The 26,345-nt window shown below is 42.6% G+C and overlaps 1 protein-coding gene across 9 annotated transcripts in view; it reads left to right on the top strand.

Moving 5' to 3' along the window:
- The window catches only part of NRXN3 (neurexin 3), a 1,766,916-nt gene that overhangs the window by 439,966 nt on the left and 1,300,605 nt on the right, over nucleotides 1-26,345 (top strand). For 7 of the 9 annotated variants that reach the window (XM_088840264.1, XM_088840266.1, XM_088840265.1 and 4 more), the window contains one exon: nucleotides 349-510. In XM_088840264.1, the coding sequence (XP_088696390.1) occupies nucleotides 349-510 (162 nt within the window). Of the gene's footprint in view, nucleotides 1-348; nucleotides 511-26,345 lie in introns of those variants that run through there. The other 2 variants (XM_088840269.1, XM_088840270.1) reach the window with 1 other exon arrangement.

The following is a 26,345-nucleotide window of genomic DNA, read 5'->3' as shown; positions in this document are numbered from 1 at the left end:
CAAAACTAAGCCGTCATTTTACCAATGAACCGAGACAAGTGATGTCGTCTGAGGAGAGTTCCATTTTCTAGCCTGACTGAAGAGGGCATTGGGTAGCACGAGCCGCTCAGCTTGAAAGTTCTGAGAAACTCTCCCGGGAGTCTGCAGGTGAACGCCGGGGGCTTGGGCCACAGGGAGGCAGACCAGAAAATGGAACTTGGCTGCACATAGCAAAATCAAACCAAATTAGAAAGAATACCTCACCCAAATCTTAATGAACATGATGCCACAGGTAGGGCAAGCCCCCGGATTTTGACAGGACCTTCAGGTCATTGTTGGGGTTTCTTTGTCCCTGTGTCCCTCCACCAGGTGACCATCTCTGTGGATGGGATCCTTACCACGACAGGCTACACTCAAGAGGACTACACCATGCTGGGCTCAGATGACTTCTTCTACGTGGGAGGAAGCCCAAGTACCGCTGACTTGCCAGGCTCCCCTGTCAGCAACAACTTCATGGGCTGCCTTAAAGAGGTGAGTTCACCCATTCCGTTTAATACGCTGACTGTCTAAGCACAAATGAAATTTCTGGTTCAATGACTGAATCTGTCCTCTGATCTATGAGGTCAAAAGTTGTAGCAGAAAAGACTTGCAAGTGGAGGCCCCGGGTTTTGATCCCAGCTTGGACCGGTTACAGGACCATGAGTTTGCCTCTTAAATACCCTGTGATTCTGTATGCTCATCTAACTAATGAATCACCTGATCCCCACAGGTACCTGTGTTTTATAAATGATTTAAATAACTCCGATGAAAGGACTTTGAAGTCACAAGGATATAGACACATGTAAACTTTGATTTTGTATTTTCAACTCGGCAAGTCGAGAAGCCTTAGCTAAAAGTGGCTCCATTTGCAGTTCTGTGTCGTGTCTAAAACATAACGTATATATTACTTTACCTTTGCTGAGCTTGGTGTTCCCAAGAGTCTCATTATTTGAGATGAAGAAAAATTCTCAGAATGTATATTAAGGCCCAGAAAACTGGGTTTTCCTTTTTTTCTTCCCGGAGAGCTAGCAGCAGCTGTGAGAAAGCAGTGGGGTTTTGCCATTACTCATTTATTACGATTGTAGCTGATATGTTGAGACCTCTGTCTGAGAGCAAGGGAGCTTGAGTCAAGTGTGAGGTCAATCTCTAAGGTCAGTTGTTGAGGCAAAAGGACTCAGACTTGATTTGCTGGATTCTTTCAGCAAACAGTGTCATCAGCACAGTCCACTGCACCTTTTTTGTTTAATCTAAGCTAAGCTTGATTGTCTAAGATATCTATACCATTCCCCTGGGGAAATTCCTTGAGAAGCTAACAGTGTTCTTTCTTGTAAATAAATATCCCTTGTGACATGTTATGAGTCTCCTCTCAGGGCACATGTTTCGTTCTTATTCTGCTTACTTGAAATTGGTTGCATATCAGTCACATATGAGACAGCATCACGCATGGATTCACTCATGCCACTCAGCTGTGAGCTGTGTCTAGATGGGAGTTGTGTCTGTCATGCGTGACATAGAGCAAGTCCTTAATAAGTATGCATTGAATGGATGCACTTATCAAATAATCATTGGGTACCATTTTTTTTTTTGGCTGTAACTAAACATAACGCTTTTTGTAAACCATGATCTGCATATTTGAGGAATTTATAATGTGGGAAGAGAGATGAAACTTCTAAGGGAACAGTTACAGTTCAGGACACTGCGTATGCAGTGCCACAGATGAAATGCTCTAACTGAGCAGAGGAAACAGATACATTTTAGGTGGGAGTCAGCCTTGGAGAAGAAATGATGTTTGAGCTGGGCCTTGCTGCAATAAACCATGTGTATATTGGGAGGAAGGGGTACGACAGAGACGTGACAAAGAAGGGGAAAGTCCAAGTACAGCTTTGTGTTGTTCTTGGTCTGAGGGAAGAATGACAGGGGAGAACTCATAGTGTGTTTTCCTCTCTGCTGGTCATGACCTAGCCTTCTGCTGACCACAGGGACCACACAGGTCATTCCTGATGGAACTGCGGTAGAAATAGCACGCTTCTTCCCTGGAATTTACTCCCATTTGGATAGGATAAAGGTATAAACTTCTAAGTGACTAATGAACCTTGAAGGAGTCTTAAACACTGTTAAAGCACACTCCATTGGAGTTGCCCTCTCATCAGAAATACATGGGCATGTTCTATTTCCTCGTAGGTGGCTCAGGAATGAAGGAGGCATTGAGTGCCGTGCTGAGCGCATCCATTTATGTAGTGAAACAGCCCTGAACCTCCTGAAGTCTCTCCGGGACAGGGTCTAGGGGTGGCCTCTAGGACTCATCAACCCCCCCCCAACTGCTGCCCCCTCAACACAATTATGCTTTTTGAGACAAGGAGCCATTTCCCACCTGCAAATCTATCAGTCAAGAAGGATGCCCCTGAATATTTTGAAACAAGCCTCATAAAAGTATGAAGATATCTCTGATGGTTTTATCCACGGAGAGCCTAAAGTAAATAAAATGTACACACACACATACTATTCTCTCTATGTAGAGAGCAGACAGCTTCAAAAGTCTATGAAAAGGAGCACTTAATAGCTTAAAAATTAAAGATAGTTCTGAAAACCAGTGTCAATGACAGAAATAAAAATAACATTTTATTTATGTGTAAATAAAAATATACACATCTTAGCTAGTAGCTAAGCAGAACTTAAAGCCAGATCAAGTCAGAAGGAATTCCAAAACAGTGAAGGAAATGGTAAGCAAAACTAGAACTTAATCTAAATTTTTGCCCCTCTCTCCTTTACATATATAAGATAGTCTTTCTAAGGGACTTGGGCGGCCTTCTCATTTGTCTGAGTGTTTTAAACAGATAACTTTGAGTCTAATGAAATCCTAGCATATTCTTTCTTTCCATTTAATCATTACAATTCACTTTTCTGTGGACAGGTCTAGTAAATTCTTGTTCTTGGCATGTCTTCTTGACAGTTTAGTAAGCAATAAAAGCTCCCAGCTCTGTTAGGACTTTGCTTCTTGATAAATCCCACTTACCCACTTTAACTATTTCCCTTTAGGACAGTCTGCAGTTATTTTCCAATTTTTCTTCCCCTATCTCTTTCTTCCCCTTTCTGTCATCTCTGGCCATTTGTGGTTCTAGGAGCTGGGTGCTTTTATGGGTTTTTGTTTGTTTCGACATGGGGACCTGGGCAAGACTCTATGGGATTTATCTTTTGGACCATTGATACTTTGTAGCACAAAGTTGTTTTTATCTTTGGAACTACAGTTACCTTACTCAAAGTGAAGTTCTGGCCTCACACTTTAGTCAAAGCAACTGTGGATTCCACCTGTGTGCACAGCTCTTAATTTGATACCAGCGTAAAAGCATGACATGATCCAATTATTGCATTCTACTTTGCACTCCCTAGTTATCAATTCAAGGTTTGTATCCACTTAAACATCACAAAATCCACACTTGTTCGTGTTTTTGAGTTTTAACGTGTCTGTCTTACTTTTGTTCTTGCCATGTCCCCAGCTCCTAGAATGGTTCTTAGCACTTAGTGGTCTCTCAATAAATATTTGCTAAATGAAATCACATGTTTGTAAGTAAAGGGAAGAAAAAAAAAACTTTTAGATAAATGCTCTTAGGCAAACTTGACTATGCGACTTTCCTCGAATCATTAAAGAACATCCTGACATGGCAATAGTTGAATGTTTCAGGAACCTGCCAGCTATCTGATATGACAGAAGTGTTACGTAAGAAGGCCCAGCATGGCTAAAGGAAATAGGTTGGAACCCCTTCTGCGAAGAACAGGATTGAAAAGACTTTGAGGAGGCATCAGAGTATAAATGAAAAGAATGCTGAGTTTAAAAATCAGAAAACCTGGTTAGGAATTCCAGCTTTCTTACTGCCTGTATGGCTTGGAGTAAGCCACTGATCTTAATTGAGTCTCAGTTTCCTAACCCATAACATGGAGATAATAAAATGTCTGTTGTGTTCTTAAGAATGGAATAATGTATGTACAAGTGAAACCATACATAAGTATACAATGATGTTTTGCTGCAATAATTGTGATTAAGGATTATGGAACGATTCTTACAGAAATAGCTTGTGAGTATACATGTGAGCATAAGTGAATATTCATTAGCACATGCAGTGTCTGTATCTCCTATATCACCAAGTCACTGTCTGGGGGGAGAACAGCTTTATTCTGAGGTCTGCCTTACTCAAATTCTCTCATTTTCACTGAAACAGGGACCGTCCATCTCAGCCACACTCAGTCTTTACCTAGTCTGTTGCCTTTGGAAACTTATTTGACACCTGTCAATCTCCCTTCTGGTCAAATGTGAGCTCCATGAGGACAGGGGCCTCATCTGTTCACAGGTGTTTCACTGAGCACCTGGAAGAGTTCTTGGCATAAAATAATGCATTCGGTAAGCATATCTGGAATGAATAAGTTAATGAGCAGACCTCATGGAGCTCTAAAATCTGAAATTTGGATTCACAGGTATGTGCTGAAAACCTACAGTATGCCAAGGATGTGCTAAGATACAAAGATGCATCAGAATCCTTACCTTAGGGGACCTCACAGTTAGTGGGGGACACACAGATATATTTTCAAGAAAAATCATTTAATGCGCTGCTGCTGCTGCTAAGTCACTTCAGTCGTGTCCGACTCTGTGTGACCCCATAGATGGAAGCCCAAGAGGCAATCCGGTGCAGTGGGGCTGCTGAGAACTTAGAATATCACAGGGTTCAGGAAAACTCTGGAGGCGATGATGCCCAAGAAGAAGCTTGAAGACAAATAGAAATGAACACGGAAAATGTGATGCTCTGGGGTGACGGGGCACATGAGCAAGGGCCAAGAGACAGAGTAGATCGTGGTGTCTGGGCGAGGGACTTGCAGATGGTTTGCCAATGTCTGGGAACAAAATACAAGATCTGGAGTTTTGACGAAGTATCAGCAGAATTAGTTAGGGGCTAAGTCACACTCTACCCTTGGACTTTAGGTAGTGGGGAGCTATGGAAGGATCTGAAGTAATAGAATGACATGGATTGACAGGCTGTCCATCAGGCTTTACATTCCCTGAGAACTGGTTAGTCCATCTGCTGCTTCTGCTTGATTTACCTTTCTGTCCCAGGGTGCTGAGCAGCAGTCAGAAGGCTAGTCTGTTGGCTTTAGCCCTGGGCGAGGAGAGTGTGCCTCTGAATCTTCAGATTTCTGCATTTTCCTTCTGACTCCCATTTGTTTTCCAGTGATCTTCCCTGCCAGGACATATGTTTATCCTTTCCTCCGTCCTTGGCATCCCTGAGCTCTTGTTGGATGAAGCACAGTGCAGGAGAGGAAAGCTAAATTCAGTGCTGAGTTTCAGGGTCAGCATCTCTATCACCAGGACCAGGGAGCCAACTAACGCCCATCACAGTTTCCTCCTGTGTTGTGGGATCTGGTCCTTTCTACCCCATCCTCTAGCTGTGACCTCTGCACTGGTATATTGCTTCTCCATTTGCCTCTCTATTGCCCAAGGGGAAGCTCATGCAGTGCTGAACCCTCTGAGATCAGCCAGTCTAGTTCATTTCTCCTTTCTCATGGCATCTCTAGTGGGGAGGAAGGAAAGCAGGAGAATGGGGAAAAGTGAACACATATTTAAAGGAAAAAGGATTGGGTAGACCATCATTGTGCATATTACACTCCATATCCCTTTGTGATTATTAGCCATTTAAAACTGAATGGGATTTTGCAGCCAGAGATAGTCTCTGAACAGATGATTAATGGTTTAATCTGTAATAACTTTACATTTTATAGAACCCTGATAGGAGTCCACATCTGGTGAGCCAAGCTATTTAAGGCGGTGCTAATTCTGTTAATTGCTATATGTTTATTTGAATTGCTAGCACCTGCGGGCTTTGGGATAATGTGTTTGTTGTTGCTTTTGAAAAAAATATACTTACTTTATCTAGTCTCACTGTCTTTTGCTGCTATCTATTATGTGATCACAATTTTTCTTCTGGTTTTTCTTTTGTATTGTCCTCTTTTTGCTTCCTATACCTTTCCCCCCTCCCCCATTCTTATTTTCCTTAACTTTATGCTTCTCAAGCTCTTGTTTTGGTATCCTTCATGATTTCTTAAGTGATGATAAATCATTCTGTCCATGACCAGGTAAATTTAGGCCATGGCATTGGGCCTAAAAATTCCCTTTTCCCTAGGGTCAGAAGAGGTTGGAAAATGGAAGGAGGGTTGGCTTTCAGAAGCACAAATCCAGGTTTTGAGTCTTGCCTAGACTTGTTCACTGCCAGCTGCAAGACTCAGCATGCTACTCGACTGCTCTCAGACTCAGCTTTTTGTCAGACAATAATAATTCAGGCATTTTTATGTGGGGGGCAAACGTGGTAGAAAAAAATGGAAGTGCTTAGTGGACTGTAGAGCGCTGTGCAAATGCCAGTGTAACTGTTTATGTTATTAAATGAAACCAAACTGATCTGTTTAAGGAATCACTTGCTGCTCTTCGCTGTTTCTGCGATTAATAATAGTAATAAAAAAGATAGCAGAAGGTGGGAGAGTCCGATTACCTTAATAAAAAGAGCAACTGAAATAGAACCTGGCCACCAGGTCTGTTTCTGGTACTGATTAGAGAACCATAACTCCTCTGTGGACACCCATGTCTTGATCTGTCACATGGGGGTTGTTATCACGGTCACACCAAACATACCCTGCTATGGAGCCCTTCTAATGTAGAAAGACAAATTGGATAGCAACTCAAAATTTATTTCCCTCCTGTTAGGAAGATATGCAGAAAAGCAGGGTATGGGTTTGGAGGAAAGAAGGCTTTGGCAGAATGGAAGGGCTCATAACAAAAAGGAGACCGAGAGGAACAAGATTCCAACAAGGTAGAAAGAGAGACATGAATCAGAACCTGGGAAACTGGAAGAAAGCAGCAGCAGAAGACACAAAAGAAGAGAAACTGTGTCTCAGGAGCTGTCTATTGGGTTGACCATAGAAATTGCCATTTTCCTGGGTTAAAAAGTCAAATATTGACAATGCCATGTGATTCTGTTTAAGAATGAAAGTTTTGGACTTCCCTAGTGGTCCAGTGGCTAAGAATCCGCCTGCCAATACAGGGGATGTGGATTTGATTCCCGGTCCAGGCAGATCTCAAGTGCTGCGGGGCAACAAGAACTGAGCCCGCACCTAGAGCCCACACACCACAAGGAAGAGTAGCCTCCTCTCGCAGCAACTCGAGAAAGCTGAGCCCACCAAGGAATACCAAGTGCAGCCAAAAATAATCAATAAATACATGAAAAAAAAAGAATGAAAGCTTTTTTTTAAAAAAAGAGAATAAATTGGATCTTCTTGAATTAGGGCTTCCCTGACAGCCCAGTTGGTAAAGAATCTACCTGCACTGCAGGAGATCCCAGTTTGATTCCTGGGTTGGGAAGATCCTCTGGAGAAGGGAAAGGCTACCCACTCCCGTGTTCTTGGGCTTTCCTGGTGGCTCAGCTGGTAAAGAATCTGCCTGCAATGCAGGAAACCAGGGTTCGATCCCTGGATTGGGAAGATCCCCTGGAGAAGGGAAAGGCTACCCACTTTCTGGCCTGGAGAATTCCATGGACTGTATAGTCCATGCAGTCGCAAAGAGTTGGACACAACTGAGTGACTTTCACATTCACTGAAAAGAGATTAATTTCTGGATTACCAGAAGCTGAAACGGGCAGGGGAGCGAATGGCATTCAGTGTCACAGAGGCAGAAACCCTGAGCTACTGGGGATTCATGAGGAACGTGGGGCTTATGTCACAGAGGAGCAAGGTGTGAGCACTTAGCCCAGGGCGGCTGTAAGAATGCAGTAAGCGGCTGAGAAAGCGTATCCAGAGGGTGAGCCTTCCGATACTCAGTCCCTCAGTGCTGCCACAAACAGGGAGCGCCTCTTCAGTTAATGCGAGAAGAAAATGTTAATGGTTTGCTCCTTACAGTTGATGGGCTATTGGTGGAGAACTGAGATATGAAAAACATTTTTTTAAGAGACCTGATACTTCCCCTTATTTCAATGACTGCTTTCTTGATTTTTATTCTCCCTTACATTCAGTCCAGTGATTTAATGTCATCGATTCTTTTCCTGGCCCCCTTGGTGAGCATGTGAGCTCCCAGTCCGTCAAGAACTTCCATTCCTCTGACTTTGGTTATTTTGTTCATAGCTGGACACCTAACCCAGTTTGTATCAGAGACAGACATTCAGTTCCAGGACTTTGTATCTTGTAGGGAAGTACTTCTTCTTTTGAGCTGCAACTTGGGATGGTATAGAATTTGAGCTTCTGGCCACCATCTTGCCACCCCACTGGGACTAAAAATGAAGCTAGAATGGAGAAAAGCAGAGCTAAAAGATGGGCAGAAGCTAGGTTCTAGTGACATTTTGAGGCCCTGGATCAAACATTGTTCCACCTAGACCATCCCTGACTTTCCAGCCATGGGTGAACACATTCCTTTCTTTTGTCTAGCCTGAGCTAGATTTCCTATCATTTGCGACAGACCTCTAAGTGCTGTGACAGAATCCCTTATTCCTATTTTACCCCCTGTCTTCTCCGATAAGAAAATAGGTCTTTGGCCAGGAGAAGATTAAGTTAGGGAATTTAATATCAGAGCTTGTTAAATATCACCTAATTGCCATGCATTAATGAAAATTTCTTGACTTAGATGAATGATACAGAGAGAATTTGAAAGTAAGATTTTTTAAATCCAGTTGATAGTTTTTGAGAAACTGTAGAGAATGGAGGAGGTTCCTAATGACGCAAGATGGAAAAAGTGTAGATCCTGCACGCTATGGGCTTATGAGCTTTGGTGGTATCTGAGGAAGATTTTGAATTTCATAATGAACTGAAGATATGAGCCCACAGAAGAAAAAAAAAGAACTGTAGTAATTCACTAAAAACAAACCATGTAAAACTAGACTTACAAACATTATTCAAAATTGTTGCTATCCTTAAAGCTCAGAAAAGTACTGTGGACCTAGCGTGACTAAATATCAGCAAGGTATTTGACAATATACTTTGTGATATCCTCATCAACGAGATGGGGAAAAGGGATTGGATGTAAGAGCTATTCAGTAAAGGAGTAACTCTTTAAATAAACAACCGAATCCTGGTGAATGGGTCGTACATGGGAGTTTCTGGTGAATGTCCAGTGCTTTGTCTTACTCAGCATTTGTATTAGGAGCTTGAGGGAAGGTAGGAGAGAATGCTCATCAACTGTGTGAGTGGCATGGAGCTGAGAAGGATAGAAGTTATGTGCCTATATGTTCTGAGACTGAATTAATAAAGGTGTGAAAACAAAAGAGATTACAGTTCTGTAGTATAATTTATTGGCTGAGAGAGTAGACTCTGTAGCTGGAGTTCTGTTCCCACTAGCTGTGGCATGCCGGGCAAGTTCCTTAACTCTCTTTGCACTTTACTTATTTTTTGAGTGGGGAGAATATACCTACTTGATAGGGTTCTTGTAAATATTGATTGAGATAATAATTGTAAAATCCTTAGCTCAGTGCCTGACATACAGAGAATGTTGGGTAAGTTGCATTTATCAGCATCATCATGATCAACACCGTGTAACAATGTGGTTACTGGGAATATTTCTCTTCAGTTCCGGATTATAAGCACTGAAACGTTTAGCTGACTAATTGACAGATTAGAGCATGTTCAGAGCTGAGCTATGAAAAAGATAACAGTGTACTCAAGAGTCTGACATCAAAACGAGTTGACTGATGGATCCAGACACACTTAACCTGAGGGAAGGATGCCTGAGTCCATGGGTTGAGAGCTGTCTTCATACTTGAAGGACTGTCTTATGGATGTGGATTTAAATGTGGTTCATATATCCTCAGGAAGAAGCATTAGGGCAAGTGAGTGGAAGCTGGTACTAAATACAAGGCAATCATTTCAATGAAAGCTAGTCAAACCTACTTTTAAAATAATGTTTCCTCTCTTACTCAAGGCATCCAAGCAAAGCACCAAATGAGTACACAGTCTTGATTTTTCTAGCTTCCTTCTAAACATAAGATTCTATATACATACATATATATAGCCATTAATTTTTAGATTCTATTCCCTTTAGGCCACTATGATGGCCTATATTGAGTATTGGGTAGGGTTCTCTGTGCTAAACAGTAGGTTCTTATTAATTATCTATTTTATATGTAGTAGTGTTTATATGGAGAAGGCAATGGCAAGCCACTCCAGTACTCTTGCCTAGAAAATCCCATGGATGGAGAAGCCTGGTGGGCTGCAGTCCATGGGGTCACTCAGTCAGACACGACTGAGCGACCTCACTTTCACGCATTGGAGAAGGAAATGGCAACCCACTCCAGTGTTCTTGCCTGGAGAATCCCAGGGACAGTGGAGCCTGGTGGGCTGCCGTCTATGGGGTCACACAGAGTTGGACACGACTGAAGCAACTCAGCAGCAGCAGCAGCAGTGTTTATATGTCAATCCCAATATTCCAATTTATCCCCCATTTTCCCCCTTGGTGGGCTCCCCTTGTGGCTCAGCTGGTAAAGAATCCAACCTGCAATGCAGGAGACCTGCATTCGACCCCTGAGTTGGGAAGATCCCCTGGAGAAGGGAAATATTCTGGCCTAGAGAATTCTATGGACTGTATAGTCCATGGGGTCACAAAGAGTCGGACACGACTGAGTGACTTTCAGTTCACTTTCCCCCTTGGTACCTGTAAGTTTAGTTTCTACATCTGTGACTCTATTTCTGTTTTATAAATGGGTTCATTTTTACTATTATTTTTAGATTCCACATATAAATGATCTCATGTGATATTTGTCCTTTTATGTCTGACTTTCTCCACTCAGTATGACAATATGTGTATCAAATTATTATAGTGTACATCTTAAGCTTATACAGTGATAAATGTCAATCATATCTCAGTAATGAAATTACTGAAAAATTTTAAAAAATCCCCCAAACTCACGTAAGATCCTATAGCTCTATAGAAAGTGACCCTTCTGAAAAGAATGAGACTAATTAGACCAGATTGACTGAAGACTTTCCTGATTAATCTCCAAAGCAGTTGACTACACATGTCCCACAGAGACTCAGGGTTGCCCTTGTGGTAGGATTTGAGGTTCCCAGCCACTGTCATCACTTATTAGTCACTTACAATTATTTCTCTTTCTTCAGACCTTCTCGGGCATCATCTCCATAACCATTATAACCACAGCAGTTATAATCATAATAACAATAAAGAATAACAGTTTCTGAGCACTTAACGATGTGAACGCCTGTGAAGTATGGGTCTTCGTGGTTAAGTGCTTTGTATGCATTTCCTAATTTAATCCTCACAACAAACTTCTGAGGTGGATTCTGTTCTCCTTGCTCATTTGATTGTAAAGATAATGGGTGCTTGGTCCAGGGTCCCTCATTTAGCAAGGCTGGGAGCTGAGATCTAAACACTGTTGCTTTCTGGACTCCTACTTTCTCGTCTCTACCTACTCAGTCGAGAGACTTGATGAAGAAGGAAAAGAAAAGGCTTTGCAGGAAAAGGTTGGTAATTCTGTGGCTGACCCCATTCTAGGGAACGGTCTCTCACTTCTATTTAGAGGCTTCACTTCAGAGGAGAGAGAGGTCATTTAACTCCGCAGAAACGTCTTGCTGGGAGACTGGATACAATTGCCTATTTCTTTTACCTTGCCACTGATTGTTCTGAGCGGAAGGCAGTTTTTGCTTGATTTCCAACTCTGACTGGGCAAATTGATATCACTCAACCTGTTAATGGAGGAATGATTTTCATTATGGGACATGAGTGGGAAGTGGCTCCTCTTAGCATAAATGCCAAGCGATGGAACACCTTTGTCTTGAGATGGAAGTGCATCTGTCCTTTTTGTTCCTTCCTAATATGTTCTGTGCAGTTGGAGTTATTTGCCTCCAGTGCCCTCAGAAAGCCAGAATGAGGAGCTTTTTAGGCTTATGATGAATTTTCAGGCTGATTCTGGGCATCTCTCATTTAGTTTTGCCATCTTTTTTTTTTTTTTTTCCCCTTCAGGATAAATTCAGTGGAACTCATTGCTTTCTAGAAATGTCACTTATTTACAGCCAATATAATCTACCACAACATTCCCACTGAGACAAAATCTCTTGTGTCTTCAAATGCCTCAGAGGAGACAGAAAAAGTAGTCTGTACACACACACCTAGAGGGCTAACGTCATCATTGAGCTTATTAATTAGCTAATGCTTTTTAAAATTGCTTTGCAAACACTGAAATGACTCTGACATTAACATTACGTGCTTTTGTAACCTTGTATTCCAATCCTCCATATGGACAGTATGCCATGACTATTTTCTGCACACATTTCAAGAGAGGTAGTGGGACACATTTTCCACGTGGCAAATCAGTGGAGATGCAGCGTGAGGAAGCAACACTGCACACCAATTATTGAATAAAATTCTCCATCTTCCCCCTCCTCCATCTTCTCCCTCACAGCCAGTATCCACAGATGGTCCATCTCATACTTTCACTTTTGCTTGGTCAGGTCCTCTCCCTCCACTTTTAGATTTACCTTCAAAGGTAGTGGCTCAGCTGGTACAGAATCCACCTGCAATGCGGGAGACCTGGGTTCAATCCCCAGGTTGGGAAGATCCCCTGGAGAAGGGAAAGGCTACCCACTCCAGTATTCTGGCCTGGAGAATTCCGTGGACCGTATAGTCCGTAGGGTTGCAAAGAGTCGAACACGACTGAACGACTTTCACTTCCCTTCACTGCAAAGATGGTCATCGCTACCTTCTCGTGTCCTTTCTTATAGGATGAGCTCTCCTTTTCTCTGAGTGTAACTGCTGTTCTCTTCTGCCTCTTTTGAGATTTAGCCTTTTAGGGAGTCTCTCCCTTTTGGTTACCTTAGCTCTTCTCTTCCCCTCTTTGCTATTCCCTCAACTGGAGATATGCTCAGAATCATTTTCCTGATCCTGTCTCCTGCTGAACCTGCACCTTAGCTCATTCCCTGTTACAGTGAGAAGCGTCTTAGGAAAATTGCATATGAGTTCCATCTTCTCAACCTCGTGGTTACTCTATACCCTGTGCAACTGCATGCCGTACACTGAAGCACTGCGCTGGTCCTCCGCGCTTGAGCAGAATTATCGCTGGCTTTGTCTCGCTTGAGCTAGGAACACTTTACTGTATGATCTATGGTGCTCAGTTCTTAACTGCATTGTATTCTAAGTGCTATTATACTTTATACTACATTGTATTGTATTTTAATGATCCTCTGCTCATACGTTTCCCTAGTAGTATGAGCTTCTGGAAGGCAAGGACTAGGATTTCTACAGATTGAGTACTCACTGTAGCATTAGTCACAGGTCTTGGCACATGAGTGTCTGGAAAATATTCTTCAAAAAAACAGATGTGTGTGAATATCAGTAACGTCATTATTGCTTTACATTTGCAACGTCTGCTGTATCCCTTTTCTCAACAGTGTATCATTCACTCACTTCTTCATGCCTGCAGTAAATACTCGTGGAGTGACTGCTTTGTGATCTCGTGTGCTCTGAGTGTTGGGGTTTGCTGCAAATGAGACCCTGTGTGAGATCCCTGAGCTTATGGAGTTCATGTTATGGCTGAAGGAGACCAATAGTAAATGTGTAAACACCTGAAGTAAGTATAAGAGAATCACGGGGTGGTGAGTGGCAAGGAGATTGGGTCTGTTTTTAGACTGAGTAGTCAGGGAAGGGCGAGGAGGTGACAATTAAGCTGGGACCAAAGATGCAGGAAAGAGCCACGCAAAGATCGGGGAGAGGCTCTTTCAGTCTAAGGAAGCTGTGAGAATGAAAAGGACCCCAGGCGAGTGAAGGGTGGTGTGCTCCAGGCCTGGCAGGGATACCAATACAGAAAGCAAACCAGCGGTTACCAGAGGGCAGTGGAGAAGGGCTGGGGCAAGTTAGGAATACTGCTTAAGAGATACAAACCACTATGTATAAAGTAGATAAGAAACAAGGATATATTATACAGTGCAGGGAGGGTTGTAGCCATTCTCTTTTAATGACTTTCAGTGGAGTGTGTAATCTGTAGAAATACTGAATCACTATGCTCTATGCTTCAAACTAAAATAGTTTTGTAAATACGCTTCAATTAAAAAAGAGAAGTGATAAGGAAACCACTGTGGCTGTGGCTCAAAGAGAGGTGGGGAGAGGAGACATCAGGCTTCTCTACAAAGGTCCAGGCTCGGCAATGTCAGCGTATCAAACTCACCTCCACCTCGGGGTCTTTGTTTGCTGCTTGTCTCATGTCCACGTGGATTTTTTCTCTCCCTTTATTCAAGAGAGCAGGGAGCCCCTCCAGGTTTCTAAGCCCACCTGGGCGGAGTGTCTCCTTCTCTCCTGTCACCCCCTGGCATTTACCGTTATTCTCCCTTTGTCTTGTGCCTTTGATCTTTGTCTGTTTGTTTTTCCTTTGCAGGTTACAAACATGTGCTAGTCTAGCCTATCCTTGCATGAAACCCTTGCCTTTACTTGTACCTTCTTAAACTCAGAGAAAGTATATTTCTTTCCCAGAGACTGTAGGTAAGGAGAAAAAACACAGCATGGTTTTGAGATTTGAGAAAGGACTGATGACTGTAGCTCAGAACATGAATTCCTTATTGCCAAACTCAGACTTAAATTGAAGAAAGTAGGGAAAACCACTAGACATTCAGGTATGGCCTAAATCCAAATCCCTTACAATTATACAGTGGAAGTGACAAATAGATTCAAGGGATTAGATCTGATAGACAGAGTGCCTGAAGAACTGTGGACAGAGGTTCATGATATCGTACAGGAGGCAGGGATCAAGACCATCCCTGAGAAAAAGAAGTACAAAAAAGCAAAACGGTTGTCTGAAGAGGCCTTACAAATCGTTGAGAAAAGAAGAGAAGTAAAGGCAAAGGAAAAAAGGAAAGATATACCCATTTGAACGCAGAGTTCTAAAAACAGCAAGGAGAGATAAGAAAGCCTTCCTCACTGATCAGTGCAAAGAAATAGAGGGAAACAATAGAACGGGAAAGACTAGAGATCTCTTCAAGAAAATGAGAGCTACCAAGGGAACATTTCATGCAAAGATGGGCTCAATAAAGGACAGAAATGGTATGGACCTAACAGAAGCAGAAGATGTTAAGAAGAGGTGGCAGGAATACACAGAAGAACTGTACAAAAAAGATCTTCATGATCCAGATAGTCACAATGGTGTGATCACTCACCTAGAGCCAGACATCCTGGAATGCGAAGTCAAGTGGGCCTTAGAAAGCATCACTACGAACAAAGCTAGTAGAGATGATGGAATTTCAAATTCTAAAAGATGATGCTGTGAAAGTGCTGCACTCAACATGATAGTAAATTTGGAAAACTCAGCAGTGGCCACAGGACTGGAAAAGGTCAGTTTTCATTCCAATCTCAAAGGCAATGTCAAACAATGTTCAAACTACCACACAATTGCACTAATCTTACATGCTAGCAAAGTAATGCTCAAAATTATCTAAGCCAGGTTTCAACAGTACGTGAACCGTGAACTTCCAGATATTCAAGCTGGACTTAGAAAAGGAAGAGGAACCAGAAATCAAATTGCTAACATCCGCTGGATCATCAAAAAAGTAAGAGAGTTCCAGAAAAATATCTACTTCTGTTTTACTGACTATGCCAAAGCCTTTGACTGTGTGGATCACAATCAACTGTGGAAAATTCTGAAAGAGATGGGAATTCATACCACCTGACCTGCCTCCTGAGAAATTTGTATGCAGGTCAAGAAGCAACAGTTAGAACTGGACCTGGAAAAATGGACTGGTTCCAAATCGGAAAAGGAGTATGTCAAGGCTGTCTATTGTCACCCTGCTTATTTAACTTATATGCAGAGTACATCATGAGGAACACTGGGCTGGATGAAGCACAAGCTGGAATCAAGATTGCCAGGAGAAATATCAATAACCTCAAATATGCAGATGACACCACCCTTATGGCAGATAGTGAAGAGGAACTCAAGAGCCTCTTGATGAAAGTGAAAGAGGAGAGTGAAAAAGTTGGCTTAAAGCTCAACATTCAGAAAACTAAGATCATGGCATCTGGTCCCATCACTTCATGGTAAATAGATGGGGAAAGAATGGAAACTGTGAGAGACTTTTATTTTGGGGGGCTCCAAAATCAGTGCAGATGGTGACTGCATCCATGAGATTAAAAGACATTTGCTCCTTGAAAGAAAATTTATGACCAACCTAGACAGCATATTAAAAAGCAGAGACATTACTTTACCAACAAAAGTCCATCTAGTCAAAACTAGTTTTTCCAGTAGTCACGTAGGGATGTGAGATTTGGATTATAAAGAAAGCTGAGCACCGAAGAATTGATGCTTTTGAACTGTGATGTTGGAGAAGACTCTTGAGAATCCCTCTGGATCAAACCAGTCCTTTCTGAAGGAAATCGGTCCTGAATATTCATTGGAAGGACTGATGCTGAAGCTGAAACTCCAATATTTTGGCCACCTGATGTGAAGAGCTGACTCATTGGAAAAAACCCTGATGCTGGGAGGGATTGGGGGCAGGAGGAGAAGGGGATGGCAGAGGATGAGATGGTTGGATCACATCACCGACTCGATGGACATGAGTTTGAGCAGGCTCTGGGAGTTGATGGACAGGAAGGCCTGGCATGCTGCAGTCCACAGGGTCATAAAGTGTCAGATGTGACTGAAGTAACTGTTGGGAAAACTCCCATGGATGACCCATGTTGTCACTACACTAGAGGCAGGTCACAGTGTATTAAGTGTGAGAAGAATGCATGGTTATGTATAATCCAGTAGGTTTAGAATAGCTGACACTATTGTCATCAAAGTGAAGTTGCTCAGTTGTGTCTGACTCTTTGTGACCCCATGCACTATAGCCTACCAGGCTCCTCCATCCATGCGATTTTCCAAGCAAGGGTACTGGAGTGGATTGCCATTTCCTTCTCCAGCGGATCTTCCTGACCTAGGCATTGAACCTGGGTCTCCCAAATTGCAGGCAGACACTTTACAGTCTGAGCCACCTGGGAAGCATCAACCCTTCACTCTAATTGGAAACGTCTGGGTGAACCCTGATCTTTCCTTCCCACTCCCCTTCTTCTGCTCTACTGTCATGGCATCAGCCAGAAATCCCATTGACAATACCCCCGTTGCATTTCTCGTTCATTTCTTTCCTTGCTGGGTGGTTGGCTCCATCCTTTCCCCTGCCCTTGCCCATTGTCATGGTGTCATAAGGAGTCTTCCCACCTCCAGTCTCTCTGCCAGTTTCTAGTAGCCCGCACCCTGCTCCACCTTGTCTTCTCTGCTGCCTGTCAGCAACATCCACTGCCCACTGAGAGCCCGTGTTATCCAGCTGCCCACTCACAGCCTTCTGTAGTCTGGCTTCAGCTTTCTTACCTCTGCTTCATACCTCTTCTCCCTGCTTAACCAGAGTGGCTGTTACATCTTATTCGGAATAATGTTTTGAGTTCTTGCTTCTAAAACTTCTTTATTTGGATCTCCTAGCCAAGGATTTCACCTTTTATCTCTGCCATCTGACTCTTACACATTCTTCCAGGACTCAATTCGTGGTTGGCTGCTTGACCAATCACCTTGGTCCGCAGTGTTATTTCTCACTTCTGAATTCTACACATGTGTATATGATATGTACATGCCATCTGCATGTGTATATATGGTATGGCATGTGAGAGCTCAGACTTTTGAGGCTGACTTCAAGACTGAATTTTTGTTCTGCCACTCACTATCTGCATGTCCTTGGACAAGTCAGTTAGCTTCTCTGCAACCCAGTTTCTCCATCTATATGCTTTTTAATTGAAGTATAATTGATTTTCCATGTTGTGTTAGTTTCTGGTATACAGCAAAATGATTCAGTTATATGTACTGCGTATATATATATATATATATTTTTTTTTTTTTGTATTCTTTTCCATTATGGTATATTAAAGGATAATGAATACAGTTCCTGTGCTATACGGTGTGACCTTGTTGTTAATCTCTTTTATATACAGTAGTTTGTATATCGGAGAAGGCAATGGCAAGCCACTCCAGTACTCTTGCCTAGAAAATCCCATGGATGGAGGAGCCTGGTAGGCTGCAGTCTATGGGGAAGCTAAGGGTCAGACGCGACTGACTGACCTCACTTTCACTTTTCACTTTCACACATTGGAGAAGGAAATGGCAACCCCCTCCAGTGTACTTGCCTGGAGAATCCCAAGGACGGGGGAGCCTGGTGGGCTTCCGTCTATGGAGTCACACAGAGTCGGACACGACTGAAGTGACTTAGCAGCAGCAGCAGCAGCAGTTTGTATATGCTAAACCCAGACTCCTAATTTATCCCTCCCCTACCCCCTTTCTCCTTTGGTAATCATAAGTTTGTTTTCTGTGTTGAGTCTGTTTTCTGTTTTGTAAATTAGGTCATTTGTATCGTATTTTAGATTCCATATATAAGTGATACCATGGTGTTTGTCTTTCTCTTTCTGACTTACTTCCCTTACTATGATAACCTCTAGGTCCAGCCATATTGTTGTAAATGGCCTTATTTCCTGGTTCTTATGGCTGAGTAGTATAATTTTGTATATGTACCATATCTTCTTTCTCTATTCATCTATCAGTGGACGTTTATCTTGATTCCATCTTTCGGATATTGTGAGTCATGCTGCTATGAACAATGGAGTGTGTGTATCTTTTTGAATTACATTTTTCTCCAGTTTTATGCCCAGGAGTGGGATTGCTGGATCATATGGTAGATGCATTTTTATTTTTTTAAGGAACCTCCTTACTGTTTAGTATTAGTAGTTGCACCAATTTAAATCCCCATCAAGAGTGTAGGAGGGTTCCCTTTTTTTCTCACACCCTCTCAGCATTTGTTATTTGTAGACTTTTTAATGATGGCCATAAAATGGATTTTTTAATAGTACTTACCTCATAGAATTTTTATGAGAATCAAATGAAGTGATACAATACCAGTACATGGTAAGTGCTCAGTAAATATTGGCTATTATTGCCATTTATTTGGTCCTTAAAATGCCCTGCATTTGTTAAGTTTTTTGGCAGACATATAATCCCTTTGAGGCAGAGAGGTTTTTGTAGTTTCAGCAGTAAAGTTTACACTGTAGGTTTATTCATTAAAGAGAGTAGAAAATAATATATATCCCTTGAATGAGTTTCTTGATTGGCTGTAAGGAAGTTGCTTTTTCTCCATACCACAGTTTGACCCCAATTAAAATGATCCCATCTGCAAAATGAAGATAATAATTTCTTCTTTATAGGTAGTACAAAAAGCAACTTTCATTCAATAAAAGGTATGCACATGTATGGTATATGAATTCAGTGATTTCATATTTTTTGAATTGCTGGTAATCAAATGATATCGTGATGGTATTAGCATGCTTTTTAATTCATAGACATTTTTAATGAAACAGTTCTGGAAGTTGATGTTTAAAATGCTAAAGGAAATAAAGCTTATTTACAACATCAGATATTAGCTTGATGCTCACCAATGTCCCTTTCAAGTCTAAAATTTGTATAAATCATAAATTGCTTTAAAGTGTCTTACAATCCCTCAGGTACCTTTAAAGGATTGATGAGATGAGCCTCTATTATGTTCCAGGCATAGTGTCTGGAACACGCAGGGAACTGGGCACACATCCTTCCTTGGGAGATCTTTGAGTTCAGAGGTTGGCAGCTTTTTCTGCAGAGGGCCAGGTTAATGGTTCTCCACTGGTGGCAGTTTTGACCACAGGGAACATTTGGCAGAGTCTGGAGACACTTTTGGTTGATAAGAGTGGCATGAGGGGACAGATGGAGTGAAGCAAAGGAGTAGTGAAGTGATGGAGTTGGAAAGCTACTGGCATTTAATGGGTGGAGGCCAAGGCTGACATTACCCATCCTGCCACACAGAGGACAGTCCTTCTATGGCAAAGAAGTGTCCAACCCAGACCTCAGTAGTGCTAACATGGAGACTCTGGACCAGATAATAAATAGTAAGTAGATAGTAAAGACATGGTTTTGTGGCCCAGGGGTCTCTGTCCCAACTACTGAATTCTGCCTTTGCACCAGCATAGCACCCACAAATAATAGGTAAGCAAATGGGTAAGTCTGTATTCCAAGAAACTTAATTCACACAAGGAAGTAGAAAGTAGGTTGGGTTTGGCCCTAGGACTGTAGTTTATTGTCCCCTGCTCTAGGTGACATGGTAGGCAAAACCGATAATTGCAATATATTAAGCTGTGTGGTCCAAGTTTTCACAGGTTTATAGTAAAGCTCAACATATGGGCAGTTTGCCTAACCTGAGATATTAGAGATGGTTTCTTGAAGGAGAAAGACTATAACATAAAGTTTTGTTTGTTTGTTTCTTCTCTTGAGTGGAAGTGTGAAAGTGAAAATGTTAGTCACTCAGTCATGTCCAACTCTTTGCAACCCCATTTACTGTAGTCCACCAGCCTTCTCTGTCCATGGGATTCTCCAGGCAAGAATACTGGAGTGGGTAGCCATTCCCTTCTTTGGAGGATTTTCCTGACCCAGGGATTGAACCCAGGTCTCCTGCATTGCAGGCAGATTCTTTAACATCTGAGCCACCAAGGAAGCCCCAGAAGAGGGGAGAGCATCAGCAAAGGCATAAAAACGTGAACCATGTAGAATAGTGTGGCGAGTGTGTGAGCTATTAATGAGAATAAAGGAAGTAGGAGTGGTAGTAATAGCAATACTGGCAGCTAACACATAGTAGGTGCTTACTGTGTGCCAGGAACTCTTCTTAGTATTTCACATATGTTGACTCGTCTCCTAGCAACAGAGCTTGGTGTGGCTGGGTGATATGAGATTAGGTTGAAGATGTGATTATGCACTGGTGCTAGGATTTTTGGAGAAGGAAATGGCAACCCACTCCAGTGTTCTTGCCTGGAGAATCCCAGGGACGGGGGAGCCTGGTGGGCTTCCGTCTGTGGGGTCACACAGAGTCGGACACGACTGGGGTGACTTAGCAGCAGCAGCAGCTAGGATTTTATTCAACACTTGGATAGAACTAAGAAAGAGAAAAGCATCAAGGAAGCGATTAGTAAGACTTCTCAAATTGATTGAGCCTTAAGGGTCAGAGTAGAGAGAGGTCACAAGTTTTTGGTTTGGTGAGATTAATGGAATATAGAAGTACTGGGGGAGAGGTAAGCTTAATGGGGAAAATGGTAAGTTTAATGTTGAATGTATTGTGTTGGAGATACTTGTGTTCTCTGGAGTTCTGAGTCAAGCTCAGATTGTTGGAGCTGTAAGTGTAACATTATTTAAAACTGATGAACCCAGGTAAGAAAGCACATCAAACAGAACAATGGATTAAAAATATAAAAGAATCCTGAGGGTCATTAGTATTAAAAAAAAAAAAAGAGTGGATTTAAAGGAAAAATGAGGGAGGTAGGAGAAGAATCTGAGAAAGTGATATCATGAATGGCAATAAGTAGACAGTTTCCAGGACTTAGTGACAAATCAAACACTGGGAAGTTGAGAACTGAAAAGGTCATTGTAGCTGAGAATTCAGAATTCAAGGGTAATTTTATTTTGCTTTCGAATCAGTGATGCTTAATCGTTTTGAAATTCAAAGGCAAAAAAACCAGTACAAGCAGAGAAGCTAAAGATACAAAAAACATAAATGTTGAAACAATGTTCCAGTAGAGAATTCCAAACTTTTCTTAAGTATTCATTAAGTAAAGTATGTACAAGAAACCTCATGGAGAAATACTTTGTGGGCTTATTTTGACTGGTAATACATTTTTTAAAAAAGGCATTTTATGTAATCTTTCAACAATTCATATTTTGTAGTTATATTCTCCTCCCCCCTAATTGATTAGACCTATCATTAGATTTTACTGAAGTTGTGGGCTTGAGGGACTCAATATCTATGTGCTATAATAAAATTTAAAAGCCACAATTGTAGAACAGCAAAACTTCGGGGATATTATTATGTGATTAGCAAATAGGACACCAACCTCGTAGATGTGAAATTTTAAGACACCAAAAATTATGTAGAACACAGTGTCAGTTTAGTTGTGTTCAGTTCACTCTAAGTCTTGCACTGAATGCCATGCGTTTTTATTAACAGTGATGCGGCAGAATGTTTTGCTCTCAAACAGCCTGCCATCTTATCTGTTTCGTATGTTTATTGCACAACGGATTTACAGCAACTAAATGTGTAGTTGATGGGAAAAGATTTACATACATGAAAGCACTTCAATTCTAATCGTGAAGAAGTGTGATGAAATGCTATTATCACACGTAGAATCAGTGGTGCAAGCATTGTGTATTTTCAGGAAGGGAGAGTCTAGCACGTCCTGGAATCCTGGAAGGTAAGTAATCTCCATTTACCAGCTCTACGTGATGTTCTTCTCTGGAGAGAATTTAGTTAACTAAAGTACTTCTCTAACAGAAAAACAACAGTGCAGAGAGCCAAGGGGTGATCCAAGCTACCTTGGCTCCTCGTGGACAGACTGTGTCTTATCTGTGTATTCCCCTAGGCTAAGGCACCATGGCTACCATGTGTTAAGTGCATTGATGACATTTGGCCATTGGATTAGTGCAGCAGAGGCAGGTTGGGCCATGTGCTTTGTGGTCGCTCTCCAAATAATGGTGCTAATGAGAAAGAGTTTAAAGATCAAGAGAAGGTGAATTGTGAGAACTCCATCTGTAGAGGACTGGGAGTGAAAATGTCTTTGTAGAAGAAGAGAAGGCTAAGTGTTGGATTCATTATCAAGTGGGAGTTGGCCACACCCACTAGGTTCTTTCCTCTCTTGCAACAGCACTGTTTCATAAAAATGTGCTTTCTGTATGAATTGTGCTCAGTCAGTTGTGTCCCACTCTTTGCCATCCCATGGACCATTTTTTTTTTTTTTTTGAAGTCACTCAGTTGTGTCCTACTCTTTGTGACCCCGTGGACTGTAGCCTCCGTCCGTGGGATTCTCCAGGCAAGAGTACCAGAGTGGGTTGCCATTTCCTTCTCGATAGCCCACCCCATGGACTGTATAGCTCATCAGGCTTCTCTGTCCATGGGATTTTCCAGGCAAGAATATTGAAGTCGGTTGCCATTTCTTACTCCCGGGGATCTTCCAGACCCAGGGACTGAACCAGAGTTTGTTGCATCTCCTACATTAGCAAGACAATTCTGGGAAGCCTCAGAATCTACAGAATGACTGAACCAGTTCTAGCTTAAGATGGACAGATAAAAAAATCAGTCAGTTCAGTTCAGTTTAGTCGCTCAGTCGTGTCCGACTCTCCACGACCCCATGAATCACAGCACGCCAGGCCTCCCTGTCCATCACCAACTCCCGGAGTTCACTCAAACTCATGTCCACAGAGTTGGTGATGCCCTCCAGCCATCTCATTCTCTGTCGTCCCCTTCTCCTCCCACCCCCAACCTTTCCCAGCATCAGAGTCTTTTCCAGTGAGTCAACTCATCGCATGAGGTGGCCAAACCGTAGCAGTCTCTTATGAAAGAAATTTAAGGTTAAGGTAAAAGTGAAAGTTGCTCAGTAATGTCCGACTCTTTGAGACCCCATGGACTATACAGTCCATGGAATTCTCCAGGTCAGAATACTGGAGTGGGTAGCCTTTCTCTTCTCCAAAGGTTAAGATAACGTTTCATTAAAAAAACTAATGAAATCCATAAGACTTTTGGTTCTCACCTCTAAGGGTTAATCACGTTGGCTGTTTCACAAAATAGCACTGAGAATGACTGCACTGTGATTTTTGCTAGCTTTTAGTCCCTATAGGCAAAAAAGCCTTTCTGAAAGAGATTTGAAAATTGTGGAGTCTGATAACACTGGTAGTTGTCAGGTTTTTCTCTAATGAACAGCTTATCAGTAGATGTGCTCAGTGGTTAATTACCACATTAGGGCTTATTGGTGTGAAGTGTAGTAGAATGCCCATTATCCTTATGCAAATGGGGATTTACTGCAGGTTAAATCCTGTGACCTGAAATTTAAGTCGCCTGTCATAAATGAGGAGACCTATGTAGTAGCCCTGCTGGGACTGGCAGTGACAAAGGACCCTGTGAGTGGGGTGAATGAATCATGCCTGGCTGGGTGGGACTTGCTCTTTGGAATGTCTCACAAAGGCTAGTGGCGCTAATTGTGCTGCAGAGGCTGTTGGGTGTTTTTGTTTGGCTTTGATTTTGTTTAATTTTTCAGGGCAGCCAGTTGGCCCAAGCCACTCGTGATGCCAAAGGGTGTCCTTCACCAGATGGCCTGGGACATTTGGGATTGTGGGAATCAGATAGAGATGTGTTATGCTTTCAAGAGACCTGCCCTATTAGGGTGTGGATCCTCAGATAAAGATCTGAGATTCCTAGGTATTTCCGTCAGCTTTCAGTTAAGTTCAGTCAAGTCACTCAGTCATGTCCGACTCTTTGAGACCCCCGTGGACTGCAGCACGCCAGGCTTCCCTGTCCATCACCAACTCCCGGAGTTTACTCAAACTCATATCCTCGAGTTGGTGATGCCATCCAACCATCTCATCCTCCCTCGTCCCCTTCTCCCACCTTCAATCTTTCCCAGCATCAGGGCCTTTTCCAATGAGTCACTTCTTCACATCAGGTGGCCAAAGTATTGGAGTTTCAACTTCAGCATCAGTCTTCCATCAGGCTAGATTGCTATAACAAATGCCATAGAATGGGTGGCTTAAGCTACAGACTATTTCTCCCAGTCCTGGAGGCTGGGGAATCTAGGATCAATGTTGCCACAGATTTGTCTAATGATTTCCTGGTTTGTCAATGGCCATCTTCTTGCTATGCTCTCACGTGGTGGAGAGATAGATCATCTCTCTTGTGTATCTTCTTATGAGGACACTAATCCCATCGTAAGGGCTCTACCATCACAACCTCATTACCTTTCAAAGGCCCAGCACTAATATTATCACTCTGTGGATTAGGGCTTCATCATAGGACTCTGAGTTGGGGGGGCACAAGCATTCAGCCCACTGCATCTGGAAAGGCTTGGGACTCAAAGCAGAGGCCAGTCTCAGAAGACTAAGGTTCACAGCCGCCTCTGACATTTCAAGAGGAATGGAGCTCATGGCAACATAGTCAAGAGAAGGCAGGTCTGCACTAGAACAAGGTGAGTGTCACACAGTGGCCACCTGGGAGCCCAAGCTCCAGAGTGCCCCTGGGTTTACAGATCCAATCTCACACCCTTACCAGAAGCTGGGATGGAGGTGGCTATTGAGCCTCCTGTCCCTCAGGACTGACTCAGAAGAGAAGGTGGCTTGGGGCCCTGTGGGTCTCTGAAGTTCCACTCTGCTGCCTTGAGGTTGAAACCAGGCAGGAACTGGTCTGACGTAGTCAAATCTATTTGCTTATAAAAGGAGGTTGGTGTTTAGGGACTTCTAATACATTTATGGGCACTGATTGATATTTCTGCAAACAGTAGGGGCCCTTTGTGAAGCCCTGGAACCCTGGCTAATATCCCCTACTCCTGGCCTATTGAAATCCATAACTAAGAAGAAGAGGCTCTCAGCATCTCAGGGACAGGAAAATCTTTATTTCAGAGGTTTCTTAAATGAATCATTAGTGCCCAGAAAGGAAAATAGAGCCTTTCGTGCCTAGGGCTTGTGTCCATGTAATTTGGGTGGGGAACAAGATTTCTTACCACACTGAGTGTTTGTGTGGCGGGGGCAAAATGAACTGTGGTTTCGGTGCTCTTCCATTAGCAGTGAGTGTGGTGGGTGAAAGTTCTTTAATTGGTCCCCCGGGTGAAAACAGTCTGGTATTTATAGGTTATCAGCAAAAGGAGGTTGGGGAGGCTCCAGGTGACTTGTCAGCTTTATACTAGTGACTTTTATGTCTTTCAGGTCACATTAAAATATTTTGCTTGAATCAGGAAAACTGTTGTCCTTTTCAGTCCCATCCTGAATTCATGGCCTTAGTTGTTAGAAGCATCCATAGAAAGCACCCTTCCATCCTCATAATCCCCCATTACAACAGAGTAGCTCGGCTTTCTCAATGAAGGACAGTACAAACTGTTCTAGCTGTAAGCTGTAATCTGTGAATTACCGAGGCAGAGAAGGAACATGGAGCAGCGGTGTATTTCCCACACAGCAAGTACTCAGTGGAGTGACGAACAATTAGAGAGGCAGCCAAGAAGCTGGGGCCAGGCCCAGAAGAAGCAATTACTCACTTGTTCAGAAAATGTTAGACCAAATGCAGCTTTGAGGTACCAGATACCCTATCTGGTATCTTTGTCCTACAAACTGACTTAAGGTCTAGGTGAAAGGTAGAACTTAGGGATCTTCTTTTCCTTGAGCCTCACCTTCTTGACTGCTAAGCCTTCTAAACACTGGAGGCAGGAGGGGTCTCCCAATTGAGAATCAGCCCAAGATCATTTTATAGCAACCAATGCATGA

The sequence above is a fragment of the Moschus berezovskii genome, chromosome 9 (assembly GCF_049115385.1).
Source record: "Moschus berezovskii isolate FMDL1 chromosome 9, NW_MosBer_1.0, whole genome shotgun sequence".
Classification (NCBI taxonomy): domain Eukaryota; kingdom Metazoa; phylum Chordata; class Mammalia; order Artiodactyla; family Moschidae; genus Moschus; species Moschus berezovskii.
The sequence above is the reverse complement of the archived record's forward strand: the minus strand, read 5'-3'. Positions and strand labels throughout refer to the sequence as shown.